Raw genomic sequence first — 26,330 nt, 5'->3', positions numbered from 1 at the left:
AGGAGCCACAGGAAACTGAATCTCAAAGCATTTTTTAAAATTTCAACCGATCCAATTGATATTGGAGGGATTAGGCGGCCATCTGTCATGGATGCTTTAGCTGAGATTCCTGCATTGCAGGGGGTTGGACTAGATGACCCCTGGGTCCCTTCCAACTTTAAGACTCTTACGATTCTATGATATCCCCGTGTTTTGTGCTTGCAAAGAATAAATTGCCTTATTTAGTTCTCAATCCCCTTGAACACTCACCTGGATCCTGAGTTCAGGAGCTGTGAAGTTATCAGTGTCTATGGAAAAACGGGCTCGTCCCTGGTCATCCGTTACGTAGTTGGTGCTGGTTCCAGTTAGATGTACCCTAATCTGAATTGTTTGATTGGCAATTGGCACTTTGGCAGCATCCAAAAGCTTCACCTAGCAGGGCAAAAACAATACATATAGCAGTTTGGTCTGATGATGATGATGATGAAGATGATGTTGATGATTACAGTGGGACCTCTAGTTGCGAACAGGATCCGTTCCAGAGCCCCATTCGCAACATGAGCAGAACGCAACCCGCGTCTGCACGTGCACGGGTTGCGATTCTCCGCTTCCGCGCATGCGCATGACGTCATTTTGAGCACATGCGCTAACAGCGAAACGCGGGAGTAACCCTTTCCAGTACTTCCGGGTCGCTATGGGGCGCAACCTGAAAAGACATAACCTGAACCGAATGTAAGAAGAGGAAAGGTAAAGGTAAAGGGACCGCTGACCATTAGGTCCAGTCGTGACCGACTCTGGGATTGCGGCGCTCATCTCGCTTTATTGGCCGAGGGAGCCAGAGTATGGCTTCCGGGTCATGTGGCCAGCATGACTAAGCCGCTTCTGGCGAACCAGAGCAGCGCACGGAAACGCCGTTTACCTTCCCGCTGAAGCGGTATCTGTTTATCTACTTGCATTTCGGTGTGCTTTCAAACTGCTAGGTTAGCAGGAGCCGGGACCGAGCAACGGGAGCTCACCTCGTCGCGGGGATTTGAACCGCCGACCTTCTGATTGGCAAGTCCTAGGCTCTGTGGTTTAACCCACAGTGCCACCCGTGTCCCAAGAAGAGGTATGACTGTATACAATTTTATTTATACCCCGCCCGCCCTGGCCAGGGCCGGGCTCAGAGCAGCTAACAGCAAATATGAATTTCAATAAAACATAACAGAAAAAAATACAACAACAAACAAACAGTCAGTTAATTAAAATACAGCTTAAAATACAGCTTAAAATGCAGCCTCGTTTTAGCAGTAGCCCATATGAATTGGGAGGGAGATGAGTGGCGGAGCTAGCTGTTCCGGCGCCCAGAGTGGTGTGCACCTGGGGGCGGGGCTAGCCGCCCATGTGGGTGAGGTGAACGTCCCGGGGGCAGGGTGAGCATCCCAGGGGGACGAGGCAAGCATCCCAGGAGATGCGCTGTGCTGCCACCCGCACCGAGTATCCTGGGGAGTGCGTGTCCCAGGGGTGTGCCGCCCGCGCTGAGCATCCCAGGGGGGTGGCACAGTGATGTCACCCCCCTCGGGAATGACACCCGGGGGGGCACACCCACCGCACCCACCTTACTCCGCCTCTGAGGGAGATGACTGTCTGTAGGGGGCGTTCTATAAGTTCAGGTGGGTGAGGATGGAGAAGGTTGAGGACACACAAATTGCATCAGGATTCCAGAGGTGGCACCTCAGAGGTCGGAACTGGAGATGAGGGGTGGGGGGTGAATTGCTAACCACCCTGGCCCATCCATCCTCCTGTTCCAGTGCGTACAGGGAACATTTGTCTTTAAAACAAACATTCAGCTGTGGGGTCATGCGCAGTGGGGATCTCTCAGCCTGCCTTACCTGCCCAATAAAGGGGATCCCAGGCTTGTAGTAAGAGTCCACATTCTCAAAGGTGATTGTGCTGAGAGTCGTAATGATCATGGTGGAAGCCGTGCCTGTCAATTCGACCCCTGCCAAATAGTCAAAGAGAGGTAGGTACATATACACACACATGGTGGGACTGCTCAAGGGTGGATGAATTGTGGAATAAGGCATTTGCTGAGATCTCTTTGGTAAAAAACAAACAAACTGTTACTCTATCTTTCCACCTGGCAATTTTGAACCTATATGGAAACAGAATGGGATTTGAAAAGTAAATAACTTATTTCTCATCTCTTAAGAGCAGCTCAGGGCTGTGTTGCCAAATCCTAGAATATCCTTAATCTTAATATTTGGGATTGCTGGTGTTCAAGGGTTTCACAAATTGCCCATCTTGGAAAAGTACCCAAAGGGCAGAGCTTGAAGCAATAATTTCTTTCCGAATTTCTTTTCGATATGTGGCATGATTTTCTTATGCAAATATTCTTATACAAATATTGAGGCACATGGTTGGTGCCGTTTGCATATGCAAATGTCTGGTCTATATGGAACCTTTATTCTCAATAAAGATGGAACTCACAGGTGGAGAATACTTTTATTTTTATAAATCTTTATTATTGTAAAGGGTATCCGTATAGGAGATAAAACTTTGTTATCCTTTTTTGGAGATGTGCTGTATCTTTGCATTTCACCCTTCTAGGCTGTGACGCTTCATGGTTTGCTTTACCAATTCTTAGTTTTATTTCTTTTTCTTATGTTTGCACTCATTTTGTTAACAAATCAATAAAAAAGTAAAAGGGGGAAAAAAGGAAGGTGGGTAAGCGAGGGAATGTTCTGTCCCTCCTGTCTGCCCTCACAAGCTCCATTGCCGGCTTCTGCTTTGCTTAAAATGCTGCCCTTCTTTTGTCAGGCTAGACAATTTCTCCCTTTTGGCCAGTAGCATTGTCTACCCATAGTGGCAGGAGCCTGATCCTTTCAATGGGAGAGGCCAGGGACCATAATAAGCCCCTGGACGTTGGTCCTTCCTTGGTTCACACATACCTGTGCCTAAAAGTACATGAAAGAGCACCTTTCCCAATATCAACCATCTCGGGCCCTACTTATGAGCAGGAGAGGCCCTCCTGCCTAGGCCAAACGCTGAGGGTGTCTGTTTTTGGGTGACTCGTGACAGGGCCCACTCTGTGGTGGCTCCCTGATGATGAAATGCCTTCCTAGGGAGGTGTATCAGTCTCCTTCATTAGTAACTTATAGGCAGTGCTTTTTTTCTTTAAAAAAATATTTAGGGGTACTCTCATTTTGGCTGCTCCCCCACACCCCCTTCCTGCCCCCAACCCCTGGACGAGGGACTCGAGGCGGCAGCGATGGCGCTGAGAGGACGGGGAGGCCCCCGGCAACAGCAGGGTTGCTTGAGCAAAGAGGGACAAGAACTCGCCTCCTGGCTCTAGCCTGGCAAGAGGAAGAGGAAGAGGAGGAGGAGCAGTAGTAGCGTCGCTTTCACCACTGTGGTGGTCACGTGGGGTTGCTATGAGGAATTATGAAAAAATGAAGCAAGCCATTGTGTCAGCCATTGTTTTGACTGGGTTTGAGTCATGTGACATGATTTCTGATCAATCCAAGCCTCTGCCTCTCTGTCCCATTTTCTCTATGCCTGACAGTCACATACACAGACTGGTTGCTTCACCAGGCATCCTGAGTACATAAAGATAGGAGGTAGCTTTGATGTAACTTTTGTTAATCTTAGGGTCAGGAAACAGAGTTCACATGGAGGTGCCCCATGATATTCTTGTAAAGAAGCTGGTAAACTGCGGTCTTGACTATGCTACCACTCAGTGGATTTGTAACTGGCTGACTGACCAAACCCAAAGGGTGCTCATCAATGGTTCCTCTTCATCCTGGAGAAGAGTGACTAGTGGGGTGCCACAGGGTTCTGTCTTGGGCCCGGTCTTATTCAACATCTTTATCAACGACTTGGATGATGGACTCAAGGGCATCCTGATCAAATTTGCAGATAACACCTGTCAGGGGCTCAGAGGCAGAGCCACAGGGGAAAGAGGAGTTGGAGAGCGAAGAGGAAGGATCTGAGGGGAGCTTAGGAGGGTATGACAGTGACCCGGGAGATTCCATGAGTCTCTCCAGCGAATCAGAAGATTCCCAGAAAGAGGCGCCCAGGGTCAGGGCAAGGGGGGCCAGCGGTGAGTCCCCAAGCGGCAGCTGGAGATCAGGGCCAGCTTCCCCGCCAGAGCGTAGCGGGGGGGAAGAAGCCCACAGATCAGAACCAGCGTCCTCTCCAGCAGGGAGAGAGAGTGAGTCAGAACTGACCACGCCTCTGTCGGAGAGTGGAGGGGCGGAGCGGAGGTCAGTTCCAGCCAGCCCCCCCCCCCCCGAAGGGGGAAGCAGTGACAGGAGCAGTGTAGCCGTTAGGAGGAAAGTGGCCGGCTGGGCGCGCGCGCCAAGTTCAAATGTGCAGGCGCGCGGGTCAGCAGAAAATCCGGATAGGGAGCCAAGTCCCAAAGCCCGCCGGAGACAGGGGGAGGAGTCAGAGGAATCCGCCTCCGAAGAGTCCAGGAAGGGTGGGACCCCAGGGGGCAGGAGGACCCAGAGGAGAAAAGAGCAGAGGAAGAGGTGGAGCAAAGCTCGGGTGTTAAACTGGTGTAGGGGAGGGGAAGTCAGACGGAGCTTCGACGGTCTAGAGTTACAGACGTAGGGAGGCGCGCCACGGATGTAAAACCAACAATGAACTTCAATAAAGACTTTTGTATATAAAGAGACACTGGCGTTGGTCCTTTGTGAGCTGGGACCTGAGGCACCCCTGACAACACCAAACTGGGAGGGGTGGATAACACCCCAGAGGACAGGATCACACTTCAAAACGACCTTGACAGATTAGAGAACCGGGCCAAAACAAACAAGATGAACTTTAACAGGGAGAAATGTAAAGTATTGCACTTGGGCAAAAAAAATGAGAGGCACAAATACAAGATGGGGGACACCTGGCTTGAGAGCAGTACATGTGAAAAGGATCTAGGAGTCTTGGTTGACCACAAACTTGACATGAGCCAACAGTGTGACGCGGCAGCTAAAAAAGCCAATGCAATTCTGGGCTGCATCAATAGGAGTATAGCATCTAGATCAAGGGAAGTAATAGTGCCCCTGTATTCTGCTCTGGTCAGACCTCACCTGGAGTACTGTGTCCAGTTCTGGGCACCACAGTTCAAGAAGGACACTGACCAACTGGAACGTGTCCAGAGGAGGGCAACCAAAATGGTCAAAGGCCTGGAAACGATGCCTTATGAGGAACGGCTAAGGGAGCTGGGCATGTTTAGCCTGGAGAAGAGGAGGTTAAGGGGTGATATGATAGCCATGTTCAATATATAAAAGGATGTCATATAGAGGAGGGAGAAAGGTTGTTTTCTGCTGCTCCAGAGAAGCGGACACGGAGCAATGGATCCAAACTACAAGAAAGAAGATTCCACCTAAACATTAGGAAGAACTTCCTGACAGTAAGAGCTGTTCGACAGTGGAATTTGCTGCCAAGGAGTGTGGTGGAGTCTCCTTCTTTGGAGGTCTTTAAGCAGAGGCTTGACAACCATATGTCAGGAGTGCTCTGATGGTGTTTCCTGCTTGGCAGGGGGTTGGACTCGATGGCCCTTGTGGTCTCTTCCAACTCTATGATTCTATGATTCGATGATAAAAATGCCTGTCTTTCCTGTTTACTGCCTGTTTATGACTTCCGGGGTTTGCTAAATGCATTCCTCCTTGGTTCCTGTTTTATTTAGCCTAAACATGTATGCATGCTCAAGTACTTCTTTGTAGTTAAGAAGCTTCCTCTCTCCAGCAGGGAGAATGACAGAGCTCCAGTCTGCCCTGCTACTGCGAAGACAGCTGGCATGTCGGTTGGTCCATCGGTCGGTCAGGGCAACCCAAAATGTTTAGGGGTACGCGTCCCCCTGCATCCCCCGGAAAAAAGCACTACTTATAGGAGACATTGCAAGACCAACCCTGTTTTTCCTAAGCATTTGTCGGCTGAAAAACCTGCCCCTGAAACTGTTAGGTTTTCAGAGCGGGTGTGAAATATACTCTGAATCAAGACTGGATTTCATGCTCTTTATTCAGCTCATAGTGGTGAGGAGGAATGGAAGTTCCCCCAGAATGTCTGCTTTATATACATTGTTTACACAATGGGCCCCACGTGATTGGCTAATTCCGGGATTCACCTGTAGGCCAATCAGGTTGCGGATTCACTTCCACCTGGAGCTGGATTGGATGGCTCCTGTGGACCAATCAGACTGCTGCATTCTGGACCCTATTGTTCTAGGACCAATCAGACTGCTGCATTCTGAATCCTATTGTTCTAGGACCAATCAGACTGCTACATTCTGAATCCTATTGTTCTAGGGCCAATCAGACTGCTGCCTTTTGGATCCTATTCAACTCAGTACATAACAGGGTGATTGCTTTTAGGAGTTTTGAAACGTTTCCAGAAGGTTTTTCTTAGCTGAATGGTTTTAAAACTGACATGCTGGACTCCTTTGGAGGACTGGTGGGAGATGAATTTAATAAATAAAATAAAATACCTGTGCCTTCCTCTTCGATCTTGCCTTCCACCTTGAGGTTCATCTCATATCCCTCCCGCTTCAGATGAAAAATCTTGGTTTTCACCACCTGAGAGAGGCAGCCGTGCCCATTTGCCTGAACCGGAAGACAGAGAGTTGTAGCAGCTACCAATGAGAATTGCGTCATTACACAAAACAAGGTGTTTGAGGTCAAGACAGTCAGGTTCACACAATAGCCACTGATCTAGGCACACTCATTCATTTATATCTGTCTGTTTATACAAGGCTGGCAATATTTCAAGAGGAAAAATCTGGACATTTGTTGAGCTTTCCTTGGGCGATCGCCAAAAAAGTTGATGATCACTCGCTCTCCCCCCAGTTATCCACCATCACCAAGCAGCCCACAGCAGATCTAAAGCCAGAGCCAGAGCTGCCAGTGCACGGAAAATTTTTAAAAAATTGACACACCCCCCCAAAAAAATAGGACATTTGCTTCTTCTTCTTTTAACCCCCCCCCCCCCAGATGGGTGTGTAGGCCCCCCAGATACTTTCTGGACAAAGGGATCACATGTTCTTCAGGTTTTTGGAGAGACTTCAGAGAGGGACAACAGAAACCAACAAAATGAGCAAATATATATTCCTGTAGCCATATCCAGCATTTAAATCATTTTGGTTCGTCTGAGGGGATGGTGTTTCCCTCTTCTCCTGCTGAATGCCATTCCGGGGTTTCTCCCAGAGCCTTGGGGCTCCCCTTGAGTAAATCAGGATGAATGCCCAATTATAACAGGTCACCCGGGAAGGCCAACTCCCCAAAAGTATTTTAAACTTCATTTTCAGCGTCCGCTTTGGGTCTCACCTCTCCATTGAACTCTTCACATATTCCTTCCGACGCTTCTCTGTGACAGCGCCCTCCGGAACTGGAATAAACATGCCAGCCTCTGTGTTCATTATATTTCCGGCAAACACGGACCTTCACCTGCCCAGTGACAGGCTTCCCGTACGTGTACCTGTAGTCAGGAAACAGCCACAGCATCGCTTGAAAGATGACATCAATATACAGTGGTACCTTGGAAGTCAAACGGAATCTGTTCTGGAAGTCCATTTGACTTCCAAAATGTCTGGGAACCAAGGTTCTCTTATGGTGGCAAAGGTGCCCACCTGAGAGGTTCCGGAATGGAGTTCAAGGGAGTTCTGGGTGAAATAAGCCCGGCATAAGCGGCCCAGCATTGTGAGGAATTCAATGCAACTATGGCAACCAAAAAAAACGAAGATCATGGCCACTGGGCCCATCACTTCCTGGCAAATATAAGGGGAAGAAATTGAGGCAGTGAGAGATTTTACTTTCTTGGGCTCCATGATCACTGCAGATGGTGACAGCAGTCATGAAATTAAAAGACGACTGCTCCTTGGGAGAAAGGCGATGGCAAACCTAGACAGCATCTTAAAAAGCAGAGACATCACCTTGCCAACAAAGGCCCGTATAGTTAAAGCCATGGTTTTCCCAGTAGTGATGTATGGAAGTGAGAGCTGGACCATAAAGAAGGCTGGTCGCCGAAGAATTGATGCTTTTGAATTATGGTGCTGGAGGAGACTCTTGAGAGTCCCATGGACTGCAAGAAGATCAAACGTATCCATTTTTAAGGAAATCAGCCCTGGGTGCTCACTGGAAGGACAGATCCTGAAGCTGAGGCTCCAATACTTTGGCCACCCCATGAGAAGAGAAGACTCCCTGGAAAAGACCCTGATGTTGGGAAAGGCGGAGGGCACAAGGAGAAGGGGACGACAGAGGACGAGATGGTGGGACAGTGTTCTCGAAGCTACAAACATGAGTCTGACCAAACTGCGGGAGGCAGTGGAAGACAGGAGTGCCTGGTGTGCTCTGGTCCATGGGGTCACGAAGAGTCGGACATGACTATACAACTAAACAACAACAACAACATGGCAATCATTCCATCGGAGCTAGGGTGGTGCGGCCAAGGCTGGTGAAGGGGGTTGGAGGAGAGGTTAGCTGGTGCTAGCAACATCAGCCAAGTTCTCAATTCACGTGGTCCCACATCTCTGGGAGCGAAGTCCAGGTTGCTCTCACTTACAGGCCACAGACGGTCACTTCGAGTTCCTCAGCCACAAATGTTATCTCCTTGGGTGCCTTCACCAAAACTTCGAACCTGGGCAGCACTGTAAGAAGGAAAGGAACACGGGGATGAAAGACAACGTAATCAGCCTGAGCACAGAAAGGAGGCAAATGCGTGCAGCATTAACACCCCACAACAGATTTTTTTTCCCCATTAGGTTTCCAGGGAAGCCCCCAAATCAGAGGTGCCATCTTCTCAAGATTGGGGGGCCCAACGCGACATTCTGACATCAAGCGGGCGATGTCACAAGGAGCCAGGGGCAGATCCAAACACCCTCTGAACACTGAGGGAGTTCGCCCCCCTCAAAAAAACCCACACATTGGGGGGGGGGACGAAAGTGCCTCAGTCCCTAGGAGCTGGCGCATGTGCCCCAAACTAAGTTTTGGATCCAGCACAGAGCAAGACCTGTTCCTCCAGCCTCCAAGATCCGCCCTACTCACACAGGCAGCTCTCCCATATCCAGCCACCCATGTGAACCAGGAAGTGACCTCTCCAGACAACAGAACAACCCTTCATGTTTTTGTGGCTGCGATCTCCTGGCTGTTAGGCAGTTGAATGTGCATGCATACTCCTTCCATTTCCCTCTGTGCAGCCCCGGGCACTGGCAACTCGCACTACGACACTGTTTGCGGGGCATGGGGGGCAGGGCGGAGGAAAGCCCTGGTGCACTTGCTTCCAGTAGCAGGACCAGTTCGCTGAACCTGGCCATAGGGCCAGATATTTTGGGAAGCTGTTCACTATGCATTTGCACGCCTCTCGAGCTATCTAAGAACCCAATTTTGCATGATCCTTTTGCAGGCTTCTGTCTTATGTTTCAATCCAACTGGGCGCAATGCAGGCCAAATCTTTCCAAAGATTTCTTCCACTGGTTTCAAAACTGCACTGATCTGTCAGTTTCTATCAGAATTCCTGAGTGGCGCTGCCAGTGTGCAAGAAAATACCCCCTTCCACATGCTGCCCTTGACACCACGTTCCCCAGACCAAGTGATTCCTCTCCTTCCTTCCTCACCGTATTCCTTCACTTCAAAGAGACGTTCCGCCTTGTTCCCGGAGGCTTTTTGCACCACCACTTTGTAGGTTCCTTGCGGGGGCTCAGAGGAAAGGGGGAAAGAGAGCTGGACCAGGCCCATTGTCTGCTCCACGTTGGTCCACTGCAGCAAGCGGTTCCTCTTGGGGTCCTGGGAGCCACAAGAGAAGACGGGGGTCACGGAAGAAGCCGTTTGTCAGGGAATGGTCTGAAGCAGAGTATGGGGGAGTGCATTCGCAGGCAGATCAGCTTTCCTCAGAAGAGGAGCTGGAGCGGGAAGATTCACACACCCCTTGTTTCCAGTGGGCTCAGAAGCAGGGAGAAATACAGAGCAGCTTCGGCAGGAGTTACCTAGCTACAAGATAACGACCAGAGAAACAGAAGGGAGGGGACAGATACAGTAGCAGAGACGTCATTAGAGAGTGTGGAGGACCCTCCTGTTACGATTTCTATCTATCCGAGCTGCTCCAGCGAGTGGTACTATGATTGTATACATCATGTGAGTGTCTGAGAGAGCGCGAGAAAGGAAGTCTGTATTATCTCTTCCTTCTGAGTACTGTTGGAAGTTTAGTTTCACTTCTGTGTGTGTTGCAGTTTTGTACTGATGTTCAGAGAGCACAGACATACTGATGGAGTCGCTGTATATAGACTGTAAATAAAGTAGTTTAGAATTACAATTGAGTCTTTCTTCTGCTATGATATGCCAGAAGACTGGCATGCTCTTTTCAGGAGAGGAGGGTCGCCTATCACTGGTCTCTCTGGACTGAAGGAGATTTATAGCCAGAGAGGACCACTAGAGAGACGACCCGAAGACTTGGGAAGTTGGCAGCCATGCCCAGGTGTTTTTCCAACACCTCCCTCCCCACAAACTAGGAGATCCAAACATATTAGAGAACAAAGGATGCAGAGAGGAGGATGACGAACTTCATGTTGGCGCCTATTGTGGAAGACAGAAGGGAGAAGATTTAGAGTAGCCAACTGCTCTCCTTGGGGAGGGATGTGGGTTTTTGCTTACAACCTGATGCCTGAAATAAAAAGGAGTATAAAGCACTCATTAATTATTATCTGTGAAGTTACCGAAGGGGTAGGCGGACTCTCCACACATGACACCGCTCAGGTTGAAAGCCGGGACGGGGTCTAAGCTGCAGCTGGCCCAAAATGGGACCATGTTGAGCCATATCAGTGTTGATATTTTCACCCCTCCCACTGACAGAATCTTCTGATCTGATGTTTTGAGAAAGGAGGGGGCGGAAACTGCTCTTCTCCTCTTCCGCTCCTGGCTGACTGCCTGACTCTGTGTGTGGAGAGAGTCTTATCTACGTAGTGACCAGATGGCTGAGTGGGAGATGTAACACTTAGGCAAGCCAGTAGTTTGTTAGTTTGTAGCAGCTATTAGAAATAAAGGGATACGGGTGGTGCTGTGGGCCTAGGGCTTGCCGATCAGAAGGTCGGCGGTTCGAATCCCCGCGACGGGGTGATCTCCCGTTGCTCGGTCCCTGCTCCTGCCAACCTAGCAGTTTGAAAGCACGTCAAAGTGCAAGTAGATAAATAGGTACCACTCCAGCGGGAAGGTAAATGGCGTTTCCATGCACTGCTCTGGTTCGCCAGGAGCGGTTTAGTCATGCTGGCCACATGACCTGGAAGCTATACGCCAGCTCCCTCGGCCCATAGAGCGAGATGAGCGCCGCAACCCCAGAGTCGGTCACGACTGGACCTAATGGACAGGGGTCCCTTTACCTTTACCTTTATTAGAAATAAAAGGAGTTATGCTTCACAGCAAGCTTCCGAGTCATTTAGACTCTGCATGAGTCTGGTGTTCACAATGCACCACTGGGACCTGTCTCTGAAAGTGCTCCAGTACAGTCGGGGCAGAACCAGTTATTGAGCCCAGTTGCTGACATTGGTTGAAAGGCATACTGACAATCAGTGGTTAAGAAAACCTGTGGCTCCTGCAAAGGCTTCCTGGGCTATCGTATCTAGATGGCTGTTTGAACACTCTTAAGGGGGTGGGGGTATTGCTAACCAAGGATGGCAACAGACTGAGGTCTATTTGAGGAACCACAAAAACTAGTTAATTCCCCAGGAGAGGGGAAAGTGGGCAGGAAAAGATGCTTTTCTAATGTCTTCTAAGCAGTTTGCAGGTACAAAATCAATTTTAAAAGTATAAAATCAATTCCAAAAGCCACACATAATTTAAAATACACGCTAAAGCAGTTCCATCAACAGCACTAACAATATCCATCATGGTTACACCCCAGATATTATAGTTCCATGTTTTAGTCTCATAAATCTGTTATGGGGTGTTAACGCATCCGCAGGAAACAGTAGCAGGAGACCCTTTCAGGTGGTTCGCAATCTAACGGAACCACCTTCACCATCAGAGCCTGGTAAGGAACCCAAGATCTCCTGCAGTGATTCTGCAAAGTCGCTCAGATTCGGAAAGAGGTAGACTCCACCGTGGGAACAGGGCCTGGGCAGGAGAATGCTAGAGTCCTGTCTAGCCAGGTTGCGTGGGTTCAGTTCCAGTCTGTGACCTCCAAGGATGTCGACAGGCTGCTTGGATGAGTGAAATATTTAAAAAAACAAATGATGATGGTGATGATGATGATGATGTAGCACAGGAGAAGGTCCAAGCCATTTCCCTCATGGGCCAAATAGTCTTTTCAGCCACACTTAATGGTCCCTCCAAAACTGCTGCCTGGGTTTTTCTTTTGAAGAACCCCACAAAGGGGGTGAACTTAGGCACGTAACACTTGTTAAGGATGGCAAAATTAAAACCCACAGGAGATCTGAGCGGCTTATGGGGAAGCTATGGAATGAAGCAGCCTCTGGATATTAGGAAAGGTGGTCTGAGTGGGGCAATGTAACAGACACTCTGGTGTGATGATGAGAGGTGGTGGAGTAGAGGCGGGGAATTAGATACTTACCTGGATGTAAACCAAAGGAAACTGTGGAGTAAAAAAAAAGAGGGGGGGGTCAGAGACAGCAGTGAATGGTGTTACCCCTCCCAGCACCACACAAACCTGCTCCCACCTTGATTTGTTTGTTTCCAATATCTCTAAGCTCCTTCATCATAATGGTCCCAGTTAATTTCCACCTAAACATTAGGAAGAACTTCCTGACAGTAAGAGCTGTTCGACAGTGGAATTTGCTGCCAAGGAGTGTGGTGGAGTCTCCTTCTTTGGAGGTCTTTAAGCAGAGGCTTGACAACCATATGTCAGGAGTGCTCTGATGGTGTTTCCTGCTTGGCAGGGGGTTGGACTCGATGGCCCTTGTGGTCTATTCCAACTCTATGATTCTATGATTCTATGATTCTAATAATGCAGGATATCCAGCTGAAGTCTAATTTATGCACAAAGGGGTTAATGTCATAGAGTCAACTGTTACGATATAGAAGCAATGCAGCTGCAAACTGGTAGCTTGAAAACAAAACATGATGGAATGTTGGGACTGTTCCGTGGGAAACAGAGGGACAGTCAATTCACAGTGCAGAAAGCACCGGAATTAGCTCAGAGTGTAATATGAGCTCTTCCTCTTGCTCTTGTACAGGAAGTACAGGAGGTGTTTCTCTCTCCACTGCTGGAGCTTGAAGAGAGCAGTCATGTTTTCTGTACTGCTGGAAAGACAGAAATAAAACCATGTAAATACGTTTCTGTCTATCTCCTTTCCCCTGCCGGGAGAGCAGGAGGGAGGGGTGTGTTCTTCCCACGCTGAGAAGAATCGCCTATCGAGACCTAGCCTGGATCTTGCTGGGGAATGCAGCCAGGGAGGTCAACAGGAGACCAAGCCGGGTGCCTGGGAGTGTTGCCAGTTACTCCCTATACAGTGGTACCCCGCAAGACGAATGCCTCCCAAGACGGAAAACCCGCTAGACGAAAGGTTTTTCCGTTTTGGAGACGCTTCGCAAAACGAATTTCCCTATGGGCTTCCTTCGCAAGACGAAAGCCCATAGGGAAATCTCCGGGACAGGGCGTCTTGCCCACTGTCCTCGGACCTCCTCCCGCCGCCAGGCTTCGGAAGGCTGCTCTGAAGCCTGGCGGGGGGCGGAGAGGTTTTTTAAAAACCCCGGGACAGCGGAGGACTTCTCCGCTGTCTGGGGCGATTTTAAGGGCGGCAAAGGGGAGAAGCGATCTTCTCCCCGTTGCCGCCCCTTGCTTCAAAAGAGGGGACAGAGGGAAAGGCGCGCGCCTTCCTCTCTCTCCCCCCCCCCGGACCCCTTTTGAAGCAAGGGGCGGCAAAGGGGAGAAGCGATCTTCTCCCCGTTGCCGCCCCTTGCTTCAAAAGAGGCGACAGAGGGAAAGGCGCGCGCCTTCCTCTCTCTCCCCCCGACCCCTTTTGAAGCAAGGGGCGGCAAAGGGGAGAAGCGATCTTCTCCCCGTTGCCGCCCCTTGCTTCAAAAGAGGCGACAGAGGGAAAGGCGCGCGCCTTCCTCTCTCTCCCCCCGGACCCCTTTTGAAGCAAGGGGCGGCAAAGGGGAGAAGCGATCTTCTCCCCGTTGCCGCCCCTTGCTTCAAAAGAGGGGACAGAGGGAAAGGCGCGCGCCTTCCTCTCTCTCCCCCCCGGACCCCTTTTGAAGCAAGGGGCGGCAAAGGGGAGAAGCGATCTTCTCCCCGTTGCCGCCCCTTGCTTCAAAAGAGGGGACAGAGGGAAAGGCGCGCGCCTTCTCCTCTCTCCCCGGACCCCTTTTGAAGCAAGGGGTGGCAAAGGGGAGAAGCAATCTTCTCCCCGTTGCCGCCCCTTGCTTCAAAAGAGGGGAAGGCTGGCGGGGGGCGAAAATCTTTGTCCCGCCTGCCTGCCTGCCTGCCTGCCTGCCTGCCTGCCTGCCTGCCTTTAAAAGCCCTCCCGGGGGAGCGGAGAAACGCGCTGCGTTTCTCCGCTCTCCCGGGAGGGCTTTTAAAGGCAGGCAGGCAGGCAGGGGGGACAAAGATTTTCGCCCCCCGCCAGCCTTCAGAAGAGGTCCTGGACCTCTTCTGAAGGCTGGCGGGGGGGCGAAAATCTTTGTCCCCCCGGCTGCCTTCCCGGGAGGGCTTTTAAATCGCCCCGGACAGCGGAGAAGTCCTCCGCTGTCCGGGGCGATTTTAAAATGCTGCCGTGGGGGGGGGGGAGAGCAAAGACTTCCCCCCCCCCCAGCCTTCAGAAGAGGTCGGGGGACAGATTGTCCCTGGACCTGGTCTGAAGTCGGTTTCCATAGGAACGCATTAATTGATTTTCAATGCATTCCTATGGGAAACCGTGCATCGCAAGACGAAAAACTCGCAAGAAGAAAAAACTTGCGGAACGAATTAATTTCGTCTTGCGAGGCACCACTGTATAGGCTTGCTTTCCGACATAAACTGTCCTGCCAGGCCTAGGTAAGTCACTCCTCTTCACTTTGGGAGGAAGTCTTTCTGTCCTATTGTTTCCTTCAGTCTACCATGTGAATCCCGGCCTGTAAAAAGGTCTGAGCTGGTTGCTCCAAGCGCACACTGAATGACTTTTTTTAAAAAACAAAGCCATCCTTGTGTTCCTATACAAATAAGTTAGGAATGTTCATCACTTTGGAACTAGCCTGTAATAATAATAATAATTTTATTATTTGTACCTTGCCCATCTGACTGGGTTGCCCCAGGCACTCTGGGCGGCTTCCAAAATATATAAAAACACAATAAAACATTGCACGTTAAAAGGTAAGTCCTACTGTCTATGTTTTCTGAAAGCTGTATGGAAAAACACATGAACCAGACCTTTGAAGAGTTTGTAAGTAAACCATTTCTAAATGACCAAAGGCGTTGTCTTTTTCTACACTAGGGGAAGTGGAAAACTTTAGAAGGAACTAAGAAGGGCATATTTAAAGCTCTAGCAGCTTATATTTCCACGCCTTGAATTGTGTTGTGATTTTAAATCTCTGCAGGGGTTCCCTCATCAAAGAGTACTTGCTCCTAACCTGGATCTTTGCATAAAGGAATTCTCCTGCTTGTACTCATTTTTCCTTGCCAATCAACAAATAAAACAACTCATCAATAAAAATAGCATAGTGCTTAAAAGAAACAAAGGCCACAGGTCAGAGCATATACATTCCCATCAGGTGGGCAAGTCCAGTAGAGAAGGTCTTGCTCTCCCCAACTGGGGAAGACTAAAATGCCCCCCTGGGGTATGTTGTTGTTCTAGTCAAGCAATCTCTACCCTCCAGCCCTGATGCTGCCAGGCCTGGTTCTGGCAAGGACCCTACAGAAGGGGTTCGTGTGAGATGGGTGGAGAGGAAAGATGGAAATAAGCCCAAGCATCCTTGCATTACGAAAGTCCTTCCTCTGCAAACATGCAATGTTCCATAACAGCAGCCACCTCATCCCAACCTTTGGATTCAGTTCTTGGAGATATAATATACTTCTCCAAACCTTGAAGTTCCTCATAAGCTGCTAGTCGCCACCCCTTCCTGCGCATGCATGTCGCTGTTTCGAGCTTTATGAAGATCAGCACTTGCAGCCTGAACATCGGAAACAGAGAGCTGGATACGGGGGGGGGGGGCGGTGCCATGTTTGTTTAACTAACTTAAGGGCAAAGTGTCCCACCCTCTTTGTAGGCCCAAAAGTCTGCATGGATCGAAAGAGGTTTACCAAATGTTCCAGAGACCAGCATGGCGCACGTGATGACGAAACTCACCGTCTCGTTCAAGGGTCGGAAATCTTCGTCCACAGATATGATGCGGAACCGAACTGTGAAAGGAAGAAGGAGGGGAAGGATTTCCATGTGACTCTGCTACTCTGTGTGTCACAGCTCAGGAGCAGAGCACCTGGAGATGGTACTCGGTTCAAACCCCCCAAATCTCTGGTCAAAAGAGGAATGTTTGGCAGCTGATGCCCTGGCAAGTGTGGGATGTATCATCACTGAAGCAGTCAAACACAACATTTCCTGTTGCCTGGAGTGGACACACAGGGGAATGTTGCTTCAGACAGGGAGGACTTCCTGTCATACCTGCTCTGGAGCCTCCACCCCCTGTGTGTGAACAAGTAGACGGGTGTGACCCTACCAGACCCTATAAGAGGGCCAGCCATGCCATTTTAGCTCTTTTGCCATCTTCCTCTCTGCTGGCTCTTAGCCAGCAGCACACTGCTCATCCTTACAAAGGATGGAAGCCACGAGGTAGAGAGTCTGAGGCCTAGCTCAGAGACTTCTTTTCTCTACAAATGTAACTGTAACCACAAGATAAAGCCTGCCTTCAGATTACTGCTGTGAACTGAATGTAAGTACAGTCATGCCTCGGTTTGCAGACGCTCCAGGTTGCGCGTTTTCGGGTTTCGCCCCGTGCCGAACCCGGAAGTACCGGAACGGGTTTCTTCCGGGTTTCAGCGCTCAAGCATGCGCAGAAACACTATATTGCACTTTGCGCATGTGCAGAAGTGCCGAATCGTGACCCGCGCGTGCACAGCCGCGGTGCTGCGGGTTGCGAACGCTGCGGGTTGCGAACGTGCCTCCCACACCGATCACGTTCGCAACCCGAGTGTCCACTGTAAACCTTACTCTTACTTTTAAAGAAGACTGCCGTGTTGTTATTATTTTCAGAGGGGAAACTTACCAGGAGCAATTCAGACTGGATTGCTTAACTAATGAATCCATCAACTTGCTTCCAACAATCTGCAAGGGAATGTGCTTTGCTGCTTGCTCACTAGCGTGAGTCAGGACGGGTAATATTTAATCAATATATCCTCTCCTACTTTCTTCAACATTCCCACAGCAAGAAGGGTCCGCTAAATAAAAAGTATTTGGAAAAGGGAAGCGTGATCTGTAGGGGATTCTCCCACTGTCACTGCCTGCCACTGCAGCCTCTCACTTACCTTCCTGTCCTGGCTTGTAGATGGGCTTGTCTGTCTGGACGAAGACCAGGCTCTCCGGGTTCCTGACCAGCAACTGTTTCCGTTCGTGGGATGCAAACAGCATCCCCTCCACATCCACCACCACCTCCACGATGAGGGTGGCCTCAGAAGCACCAGAAGAGTTACTCAACCTGGGGACCTTGAAGAAGAGGGAGAAGAGGGAAGGCAGCAGCATTAGAGAAGAAAAGTCACTCGATCCAGGGACAGTCCACATTGGCCTATTCCGACCTCTTTTTACTGAATGGTGACACAGACCATTCAGAATGTACGAAGATTCTTCACAACTGTGAGCAGGGCAGTGGGGTAGGGCAGGGGTCAGCAAACTTTTTCAGCAGGGGGCCGGTCCACTGTCCCTCAGACCTTGTGGGGGGGCCGGACTATATTTTGAAAAATAATAATGAACAAGTTCCTATGCCCCACAAATAACCCAGAGATGCATTTTAAACAAAAGCACACATTCTACTCATGTAAAAACATGCTGATTCCCGGACCGTCCGTGGGCCGGATTTAGAAGGCGAATGGGCCAGATCCGGCCCCCGGGCCTTAGTTTGCCTACCCATGGGTAACAGTAACATTGTTCACGCTCTTGCTCAGGCTGCACAGAAAAAGCATATTGGTTCCTGAAAATCATTCTGATTGTACAGATAAAATATAACGGATAGAATTCTTCAGGATGTGTCGCTCGTGTGTGAAGTCGGCCACGATCCAAGGATCCCCATGTTGGTGCGTGAGCTCATGGGTTTTCATTTCTTTCTGCAGCAGAGTTGCTTTTACAGAAAAATTTTCCTGCATCTTTTACTTAGTGGAATTCCCATTACAGGAATACAGGAATACAGTCATACCTCAGGTTAAAGACGCTTCGGGTTGCGCGATTTCAGGTTGTGCACTGCACCCAACCCAGAAGTACCGGAACTGGTTACTTCCAGGTTTTGGGGCTTGCGCCTGCACAGAAGCACTAAATTGTGCTTTGCACATGCGCAGAAGCACCAAATCGCGGGTTGCGAACGCTGCGGGTTGCAAACATGCTTCCCGCACGGATCACGTTCGCAACCCGAGCGTCCACCGTACACACCATTTGGTTCTGTTTCTCAGAGCCTTTATTATTTACAAAACTTTACACCGGTCAAAAACAAATAAAACAACATGATCCTTTTCTCTTTTACCCATCCGGCCAGAGACCTAATGCTGACTCATTCACATACCCATTTACACTGACCCAGACTTAGTTGGTCACATGCCCTAATAAGGACACCTGTTGCTGGGGAAATTTTCTGTTGCCTAGCAAGTTGTTCAGGACCATTTTCAAGTTTCTTCTAGAACATTCCAACACCCCAGTCATGCACCTCCAGGTGGTGGAGATGTCAGGCGCCATTGTGGCCTCCAGGCATCTTCATTTGGTCGTGAGGGGCCAACAGCCTGGCTAACTTCCAACACCGGCCCAACTCCAATGGGAGTTGCAGCCCAAAGGCTGGTGGAAATCTCCTAAATTCCTATGCCCCACAAATAACCCAGAGATGCGTTTTAAATAAAAGGACACATTCTACTCATGTAAAAACACGCTGATTCCTGGACCGTCCATGGGCCGGATTTAGAAGGCGATTGGGCCAGATCCGGCCTCAGTTTGCCTACCCATGGCATAGATCAATGGGTTAGTGCATCCAGCTGTCAACCAGAAGGTTGGTTGTTCGAGCCCACCTTGGGGCGGCTGTGGGCAGGAGAAGAGGACTGCAGCATCAATTTACAGCAGGGGGTTGAGGGAGGTCACAGTTCAGAGATAGATGAACGAAAGAGTTGGGAAGTATTAGAAGAAGGGGGAGAAGAGACAGAGGCAGAGGCAGAGCTGACACGTTGTCACTGGAGAGTATTTCTGACCCTCCCCCTTCTTCCAGAACGCAGCATTCATTAAGAGCGCAGGAACGACAGAATCAGAGACATTTGGCCACATGCGGCCACCGTAAAGGGAGATGCTGTTGCTCAGAAGGAGGAGCCCAGTTGGAGCAACACCATTGTCAGGGCTTGTTGCATTCTTTTGTCTCTCGCTATTATGAATGAATAAACTCATTTAAAAAGTCTATGCATTTGTTTTCTTTGGCAAGTCTTGTCCTACAATGCCTCTGGGTTGTTGTTTTTTTACAAATGTCAAATTTATTCATGTATGCCACAACAGCGGCAAGAGTCTTGATAGCACAAGGATGGAAGAATGAGGAAGCCCCGACAAAGGAACAATGGCAAGAGAAATTGATGAACTATGCAGAACTGGCGAAGTTGACATCCAAATTGCGAGACAAGGACAACTGTGACTTTAAAGAAGAATGGGAACTTTATGCAAAGTATTTAAAAAGACAACAAAACGAATTGGACTCCTTGGCAGGTTTTGAATAAACATACAAAAATTTATTGATTGACAACATGGTAGATAGGTAATATAAGGACTGATATAATTTTATAATATGCAGAGAATAACATGTGCTGAGAAATCAGAGAGAGAAGCTGAGGGAAGTCTTGGGGAAGAGGGAGGGTTTGATGGGGAGTGGGGGGAAAAGGGGGAAATGATGAATATGATATGTTTTGATATATTGTTATGTTGAAATTGTTAATTATATATATATATATAGAGAGAGAGAGAGAGAGAGAGAGATAGGTATAGATAGATAGATGATAGATAGATAGATAGATAGATAGATAGATAGATGATAGATAGATAGATAGATAGATAGATAGATAGATAGATAGATGATAGAGATAGATGATGATAGATAGATAGATAGATAGATAGATAGATAGATAGATAGATGATAGATAGATAGATGATAGATAGATAGATAGATGATAGATAGATAGATAGAGATAGATGATAGATAGATAGATGATAGATAGATAGATAGATAGATAGATAGATAGATAGATGATAGATAGATAGATAGATAGATAGATAGATAGATAGATAGATAGATAGAAAGATAGATAGATAGATAGATAGATAGATAGATAGATAGATATGAGACTCTGCCTTGTTTTCTCTGCTCTTCCTGCAGCTGAGGGAGGAATAGCTTTCCTGAAGCCTTGACATCCAGCTAGTTTGGGACTGAATTCAGGGAGGGATAGGTAATCCTCGGGTTGACCAAGAGCAGGGCAACCAGGTTGGAGGGCTTCGGATCAAAGGCCACAGGTGGGGATGGGCATGGTCCTCCTTAGGATGGAGTCCAAAATCCTGGAGAGCTGCTGCCAAGTCAGTTCCGCGCTGCCAGACTTGGAATAAGGCAGCTCCCTACGAGACCACAACAATCCTGTTTTTCCTTGGAAAAATGCCCAGACATCTTGATCAGTAACAGAAAACAAAATGGTTGTGCGTCGAGGTCCCCAAGCCACCCCTAAATAAATTCACACTTCACACCATAATTTTTGTTTAAGGTTTTTGGCATAATTTTGGCCACAACTTTATTAAAATGCAAACAATGTGAGTGGTTGCTTAGGCATTGGTTACGACTACCTGTCCCTGCCCAGGGACAGAACTGACATCCGCCAGCCTGCGAAGTCAGTAAGGGGAAACATTTTATGGGGAGTAGACGGAGTTGGGTGCCAGACCCCCACCTCTCCCCAAATGCTCCCAGGGGCTCTTGCGTGGCCCTATCCCCTTTACAGGGGTGCGGACAAAAGCATGGTGAGCCCCTGGATTCCTTTAATGGAATACCCTTGCAGCAACAGCACTGGGGGGGCAGGCACAGCCAATCCATACCCCTTCACCAACCAATTTTTCCTAAAACCAATGCCTAACTGCAACCTTGCAAGTTGTGACAATTTGCTACGCAGTAGGCAAAAACCAAACTGCAACAGCCAATCAGCCAAATGGACAAAATTCCTACCAGGCCCCTGCCCCCAAAGCAGACGACCCCATGGCAGGCATAGCAAGGTCAAACGCAAAAAAACACCCTAAAATTAGGGAGGGTGGGTGGGTTATCCGATGCGCGCTGCGAAAAGAGGAAGCAGTGAATATATTCAACCCAGGCTGTCACTCAAAGGCAACATCAAACTCTCCAAAGCAACCTGAGGAGTCCAATCACACTTTGGGCCGACCCAACCAACTTGCCCGGCAACAGGGGTGTCCGGTTAACCCCACCGCAACCCGTGCTCTCCATGAAGGCGAACATGCTTAAGTGAGAAAAACTCACCCGGAATGGAATGCACTGGAACAGATTTGTCTTGGACACCACATGGCTGGTGCGAGTCTCTGCTAGATTTCCCAGGGTGATGTTCACCGTCACTGGCTTGTTCAGGTGACTCATATGGACACAGATCTTCTCGGAGGTTTCTGCCTGGATGACGAAGGGTACCAGCACCAAGTGATGCCTTGGGGGAAAGGCGAATGAGGACATAGAATCTTAGATATATTTTTAATCTTTGTTGGAAGCTGCCCAGAGTGGCTGGGGAAGCCCAGCCAGACGGGCGGGGTACAAATAATAAATTATTATTATAAATTATTAATATTGGAGTTTGAAGGTCCTCTAGTCCAACCCCACGCATTACAGAATCTCATCTAAAGCCTCCATGACAGATGGCCACCCAATCTCTGCTTAGAAACCTCCAAGGAAGACCATTCCAGGGAGACCATTCCACTGCCCCACAGCTCTTGCTGTCAGAAAGTTCTTTCCTGATGTTGAGTCGGAATCTCCTTCCTTGTAACTTGAAGCCATGGGTTCGAGTCCTACCCTCCAGAGCAGGAGAAAACAAGCCTGTTCCTTCTTCCATGTGACAGCGCTTAAGATAGCTGAAGAGGGCTATGGCTCATTACAGGTGGCTACAACCCATGTTGTTTTGTTTAAGATGAGACTTTTATGTCCCTTCCAAAATAACAGAAATGCAATACCGCGCAGAGTAGCACCAAATACAGCAAGAGTACTATTAGCCCAGAAATGGAAGCAAGAAGAAATTCCGACGAAAGAAGAATGGCAGACGAAATTAATGGACTATGCAGAATTGGACAAAATGACAGAAAGAGTTTGAAACCTGCGGGACCAGAGATTTACAGAAGATTGGAAGAAGTATATGAATTATTTGAAGAGCAACTGTAATCCACAAATTACGCTAGTAGGACTACAAGAAGTTTTGTAAGGAGAAATATACAAAGTGTTACAAAGTAGAAAAAGTTACAGATAGGTAGCCGTGTTGGTCTGCCATAGTCAAAACAAAAAAAATTCCTTCCAGTAGCACCTTAAAGACCAACTAAGTTAGTTCTTGGTATGAGCTTTCGTGTGCATGTGTATCTGAAGAAGTGTGCATGCACACGAAAGCTCATACCAAGAACTAACTTAGTTGGTCTTTAAGGTGCTACTGGAAGGAATTTTTTTTGTTTAAAGTAGAAAAAGATAGAGATACTGGTTATAAGTTTGAAATGTAACAGGGAAAATAAGAAATGCACGCTAAGATTGGAAAATTTTCAGGCAGGGCTGATGGAAGTCAAAAACATTGAATAAGATGTAAAAGTATGTTTAATTATTGTTGAAAATGGGATGTTAAAAAACTAATAAAAAGAGAGAGAGTAGTGCCAAATAGAAAAGAAATTTGGTCCCTTTCCAACTCTACAATTCCATGGTTCTAATTAATATAATTAAGCGAATTTTCTTTCGAGAAGTTTGTGGAAAGCACAGGGAGAGAAGGGGAAGGGGAAGATGCCCAGGCAAGCAACTTACGGCATTCTGCTAGGTGCCGACATGTCCCCCAGAAGAAGGAACAGCAGGAAGAGAAAGGCGCTGTGTCCTCCAAGGATATGGCCCTTCCCCATCATTCAGCCGTGGGCAAGCGAGATGGTGGCGGCGGAGGCTGGCTCTCGGCGGCTGCTGCTGTTGCTGCTCCCACATCGACCTTCATACTGGCTCTCTTTGCAAGGCGGAGGAGATAAAAGAGGCCAGGGGGCTGGGACTGTGCTGGAGGAACGGGGAAGGGAAGCTGCAACACCCCATAGAAGGTGCCTTTGCCAAGCAAACAGAGTAAAGAAGTCACTGGCAGGGCCTCCTACGCAAGGCAATGGCCTGCATTTCAACCAGGTGCAGGGAAAGCAGCGCCAAGTGCCGGGAAGAAGATTTGTTTGGCCCCAGATTTATCTTTCTGCAGAGTCACGGAATTGTAGGGTTGGAAGAGACCGAAAGGCTCATCTAGTTCATTTATTACCACAGTGGAATCTCGGTTTTCAAGCGTCTTGGAAGCCGGACGTTTCAGAACCCGAACGCCGACAACCCGGAAGTAAATGCTTCTGTTTTCAAACACGCCTCAGAAGTCAAACGGCTTCCAAGGCGAGTTTTTCAATTTTCTCAGTGAAAATTGCCGGCAGACCTTTGTGTCTTAGTTGTCGAACGTTTCGGAAGTCGAACAGTCTTCTAGAATGGATTATGTTTGACAACCGAGGTTCCACTGTATAATAATAATAATAATAATAATAATAATAATAATAATAATAATAATAATAATAATAAATTATTTATATCCCGCCCTCCCCAGCCGAAGCCGGGCTCATTATTATTATTACTATTACTTTTTATTTTGACAAAGCAATAATAATAAATAAATAAAAATAAAAATGTGCACCCCACCACCAAGACCATTCCATTGTAACTATCCAACCTCCCAAAATTTCAGCACCTCTTTGCGATGGTTTGACCCCTTTCCATTTTAACAGTACTAATTCTACAAATACCTTCCTCAAAATAATTTATCCTGCATATTCCCCGTCTTACCTTAATAGCACATGTTAATTTCTCATGAATAGCCAAATCCCACACCTCTTTATACCATTCTTCCGTTTTATATTGACTTTCTGCTTCCTAGCTATAATAAGTCGCGCAGCTGTCAGTAAATTTGTGAGCAAGTCCTTCCTAGACTGCGAACCTTCCACTCCATGGTAAATTGATAATAATGCTACATCTGGACTTTTGGTCAGATTTAACCCAGTGCATCTAGCCCACTTTTATGTGTTTTATGAGAGCCAGCGTGGTGTAGTGGTTAAGAGAGGTAGTCTCGTAATCTGGTGAACCGGGTTCGCTTCCCCGCTCCTCCACATCAGTGGCGTAGCGTGGGGGTGCAGGGGGGGCCGGCCGCACCGGGCGCAACATCTGGGATGGCGCAAAATCCATGGGTTAGGGGGCGCAAAATCCACGGGTTAGGGGGCGCAAATTACTTGCCTTGCCCCGGGTGCTGACAACCCACGCTACGCCACTGCTCCACATGCAGCTGCTGGGAGACCTTGGGCCAGTCACACTTCTTTCAAGTCTCTCAGCCCCACTCACCTCACAGAGTGTTTGTTGTGGGGGAGGAAGGGAAAGGAGAATGTTAGCCGCTTTGAGACTCCTTAAAGGGAGTGAAAGGCGGGATATCAAATCCAAACTCTGTTTCAAGTGCTCTATTTCTCCAAATAAAAACTTCTTCGCCGAAGAATTGATGCTTTTGAATTATGGTGCTGGAGAAGACTCTTGAGAGTCCCATGGACTGCAAGAAGATCAAACGCATCCATTCTTAAGGAAATCAGCCCTGAGTGCTCACTGGAAGGACAGAACGTGAAGCTGAGGCTCCAATACTTTGGCCACCACATGAGAAGAGAAGACTCCCTGGAAAAGACCCTGATGTTGGGAACGATGGAGGGCACAAAGAGAAGGGGGCGACAGAGGACCAGATGGTTGGATAGTGTTTTCGAGGTTACCAGCATGAGTTTGACCAAACTGCGGGAGGTAGTGGAGGACAGAGGTACCTGGCGTGCTCTGGTCCATGGGGTCACGAAGAGTCGGACACGACTAAACGACTAAACAACAACAACAACAAATTTCTCCAAATATCTGGCACAGTGGAACGAGGAAATTTATGCAGTACCAGACTCCCTCCATCATCAAACTCACCCTGAAATTGGGCTATTTGCAGTAAGAAAAGTGGTGAGGAAATACAGCGGGAAATGTGGGGCAACCATTGCTTGACTCAACGCTGTATTGCCTTCTCACAAAGAAGTGAACGCTCAATAAACAGGTAGTGCGGAAACAGCTCTCCTCTTAAGGTGTTCAGTGACTCTTTTGTAAGGGCCTTTTCACCCTCTTCCAGGATGGACAGGTGGGGCTGTTCACTGAAGCAAGGAAGCGGAAGTGTCAGAGTTTAGAAATATCTAAAAAAATATATATCTGCATGGTGCCTAGGGAACAACTTGCACCTTAATATCAGCAAGACAAAGGAGATGATGTTGGACTTTCGGAGGAAGAGGGGAGAACTAGCCCCACTGTACATCGGGGAGGGCTGTGTGGAGAGAGTCTCTTCCTTTAAATTCCTAGGAGTTTACCTCAGTGAAGACCTTACTTGGAAAATAAATACAACCCAGGTGGTTAAGAAAGCCCAACAGAGACTCCATCTCCTCAGAGTATTGCGGAAGAAGAATGTCAATCAACATCTGATGATCTCCTTCTACAGGTCAACAGTAGAAAGTGTCCTTTCATACTGTATCACGGTGTGGTACGCTGGTTTGACATCATCTGATAGGAAGTGCCTACAGAGGGTGGTGAACACAGCACAAGTTATTATGGGCTGTCCCGTGAATCCGCTGGATGAAATAGCGGAGGAACGTTGCCTCAAGAGAGTTAGGAAAATTCTCAGGGATGATTCACACCCTGGCTGGCACTTTCTTGATCCCATGCCTCAGGCAGAAGATATAGAAGCATGATTAGTCGCACCAACAGGGTAAAGAACAGCAGGTGCCCCGCGCTCCTGAGCAGCTCTGCGGTAGCCCGCGAAGCCTCCGCAGGGCAGTGGGATGAAGGCTCCCCACTGCCCTGCGGAGGCTTTGTGGTCTACCCCAGAATCCAGAACAGCTAGAGAGAGCGCTGCGCAGTGCTCCCTCTAGCTGTTCTAGATTCTGGGGTAGACCGTGAAGCCTC

General features: G+C 48.5%; 2 protein-coding genes across 2 annotated transcripts in view; both read right to left on the bottom strand.

Annotated features, from left to right (window-relative positions):
• LOC114591176 (alpha-2-macroglobulin-like) overlaps positions 1-23,282 on the bottom strand; it is a 62,727-nt gene extending 39,445 nt beyond the window's left edge. The window contains exons 1-11 of the mRNA XM_077923094.1: positions 23,118-23,282; positions 21,600-21,777; positions 17,392-17,569; positions 16,220-16,272; positions 12,508-12,528; positions 9,563-9,731; positions 8,512-8,596; positions 7,278-7,428; positions 6,443-6,557; positions 1,851-1,960; positions 250-411 (exon numbers count right to left, since the gene is read on the bottom strand). Coding sequence (XP_077779220.1) covers positions 250-411; positions 1,851-1,960; positions 6,443-6,557; positions 7,278-7,428; positions 8,512-8,596; positions 9,563-9,731; positions 12,508-12,528; positions 16,220-16,272; positions 17,392-17,569; positions 21,600-21,777; positions 23,118-23,212 — 1,317 coding nt within the window. The 5' untranslated portion in view covers positions 23,213-23,282. The remainder of the gene's footprint in view (positions 1-249; positions 412-1,850; positions 1,961-6,442; positions 6,558-7,277; positions 7,429-8,511; positions 8,597-9,562; positions 9,732-12,507; positions 12,529-16,219; positions 16,273-17,391; positions 17,570-21,599; positions 21,778-23,117) is intronic.
• The window catches only part of LOC114592563 (uncharacterized), a 400,972-nt gene that overhangs the window by 314,944 nt on the left and 59,698 nt on the right, over positions 1-26,330 (bottom strand).

The sequence above is a fragment of the Podarcis muralis genome, chromosome 2 (genome assembly GCF_964188315.1).
Source record: "Podarcis muralis chromosome 2, rPodMur119.hap1.1, whole genome shotgun sequence".
Lineage (NCBI taxonomy): Eukaryota > Metazoa > Chordata > Lepidosauria > Squamata > Lacertidae > Podarcis > Podarcis muralis.
This window is presented reverse-complemented; position numbering and strand designations above follow the sequence as displayed.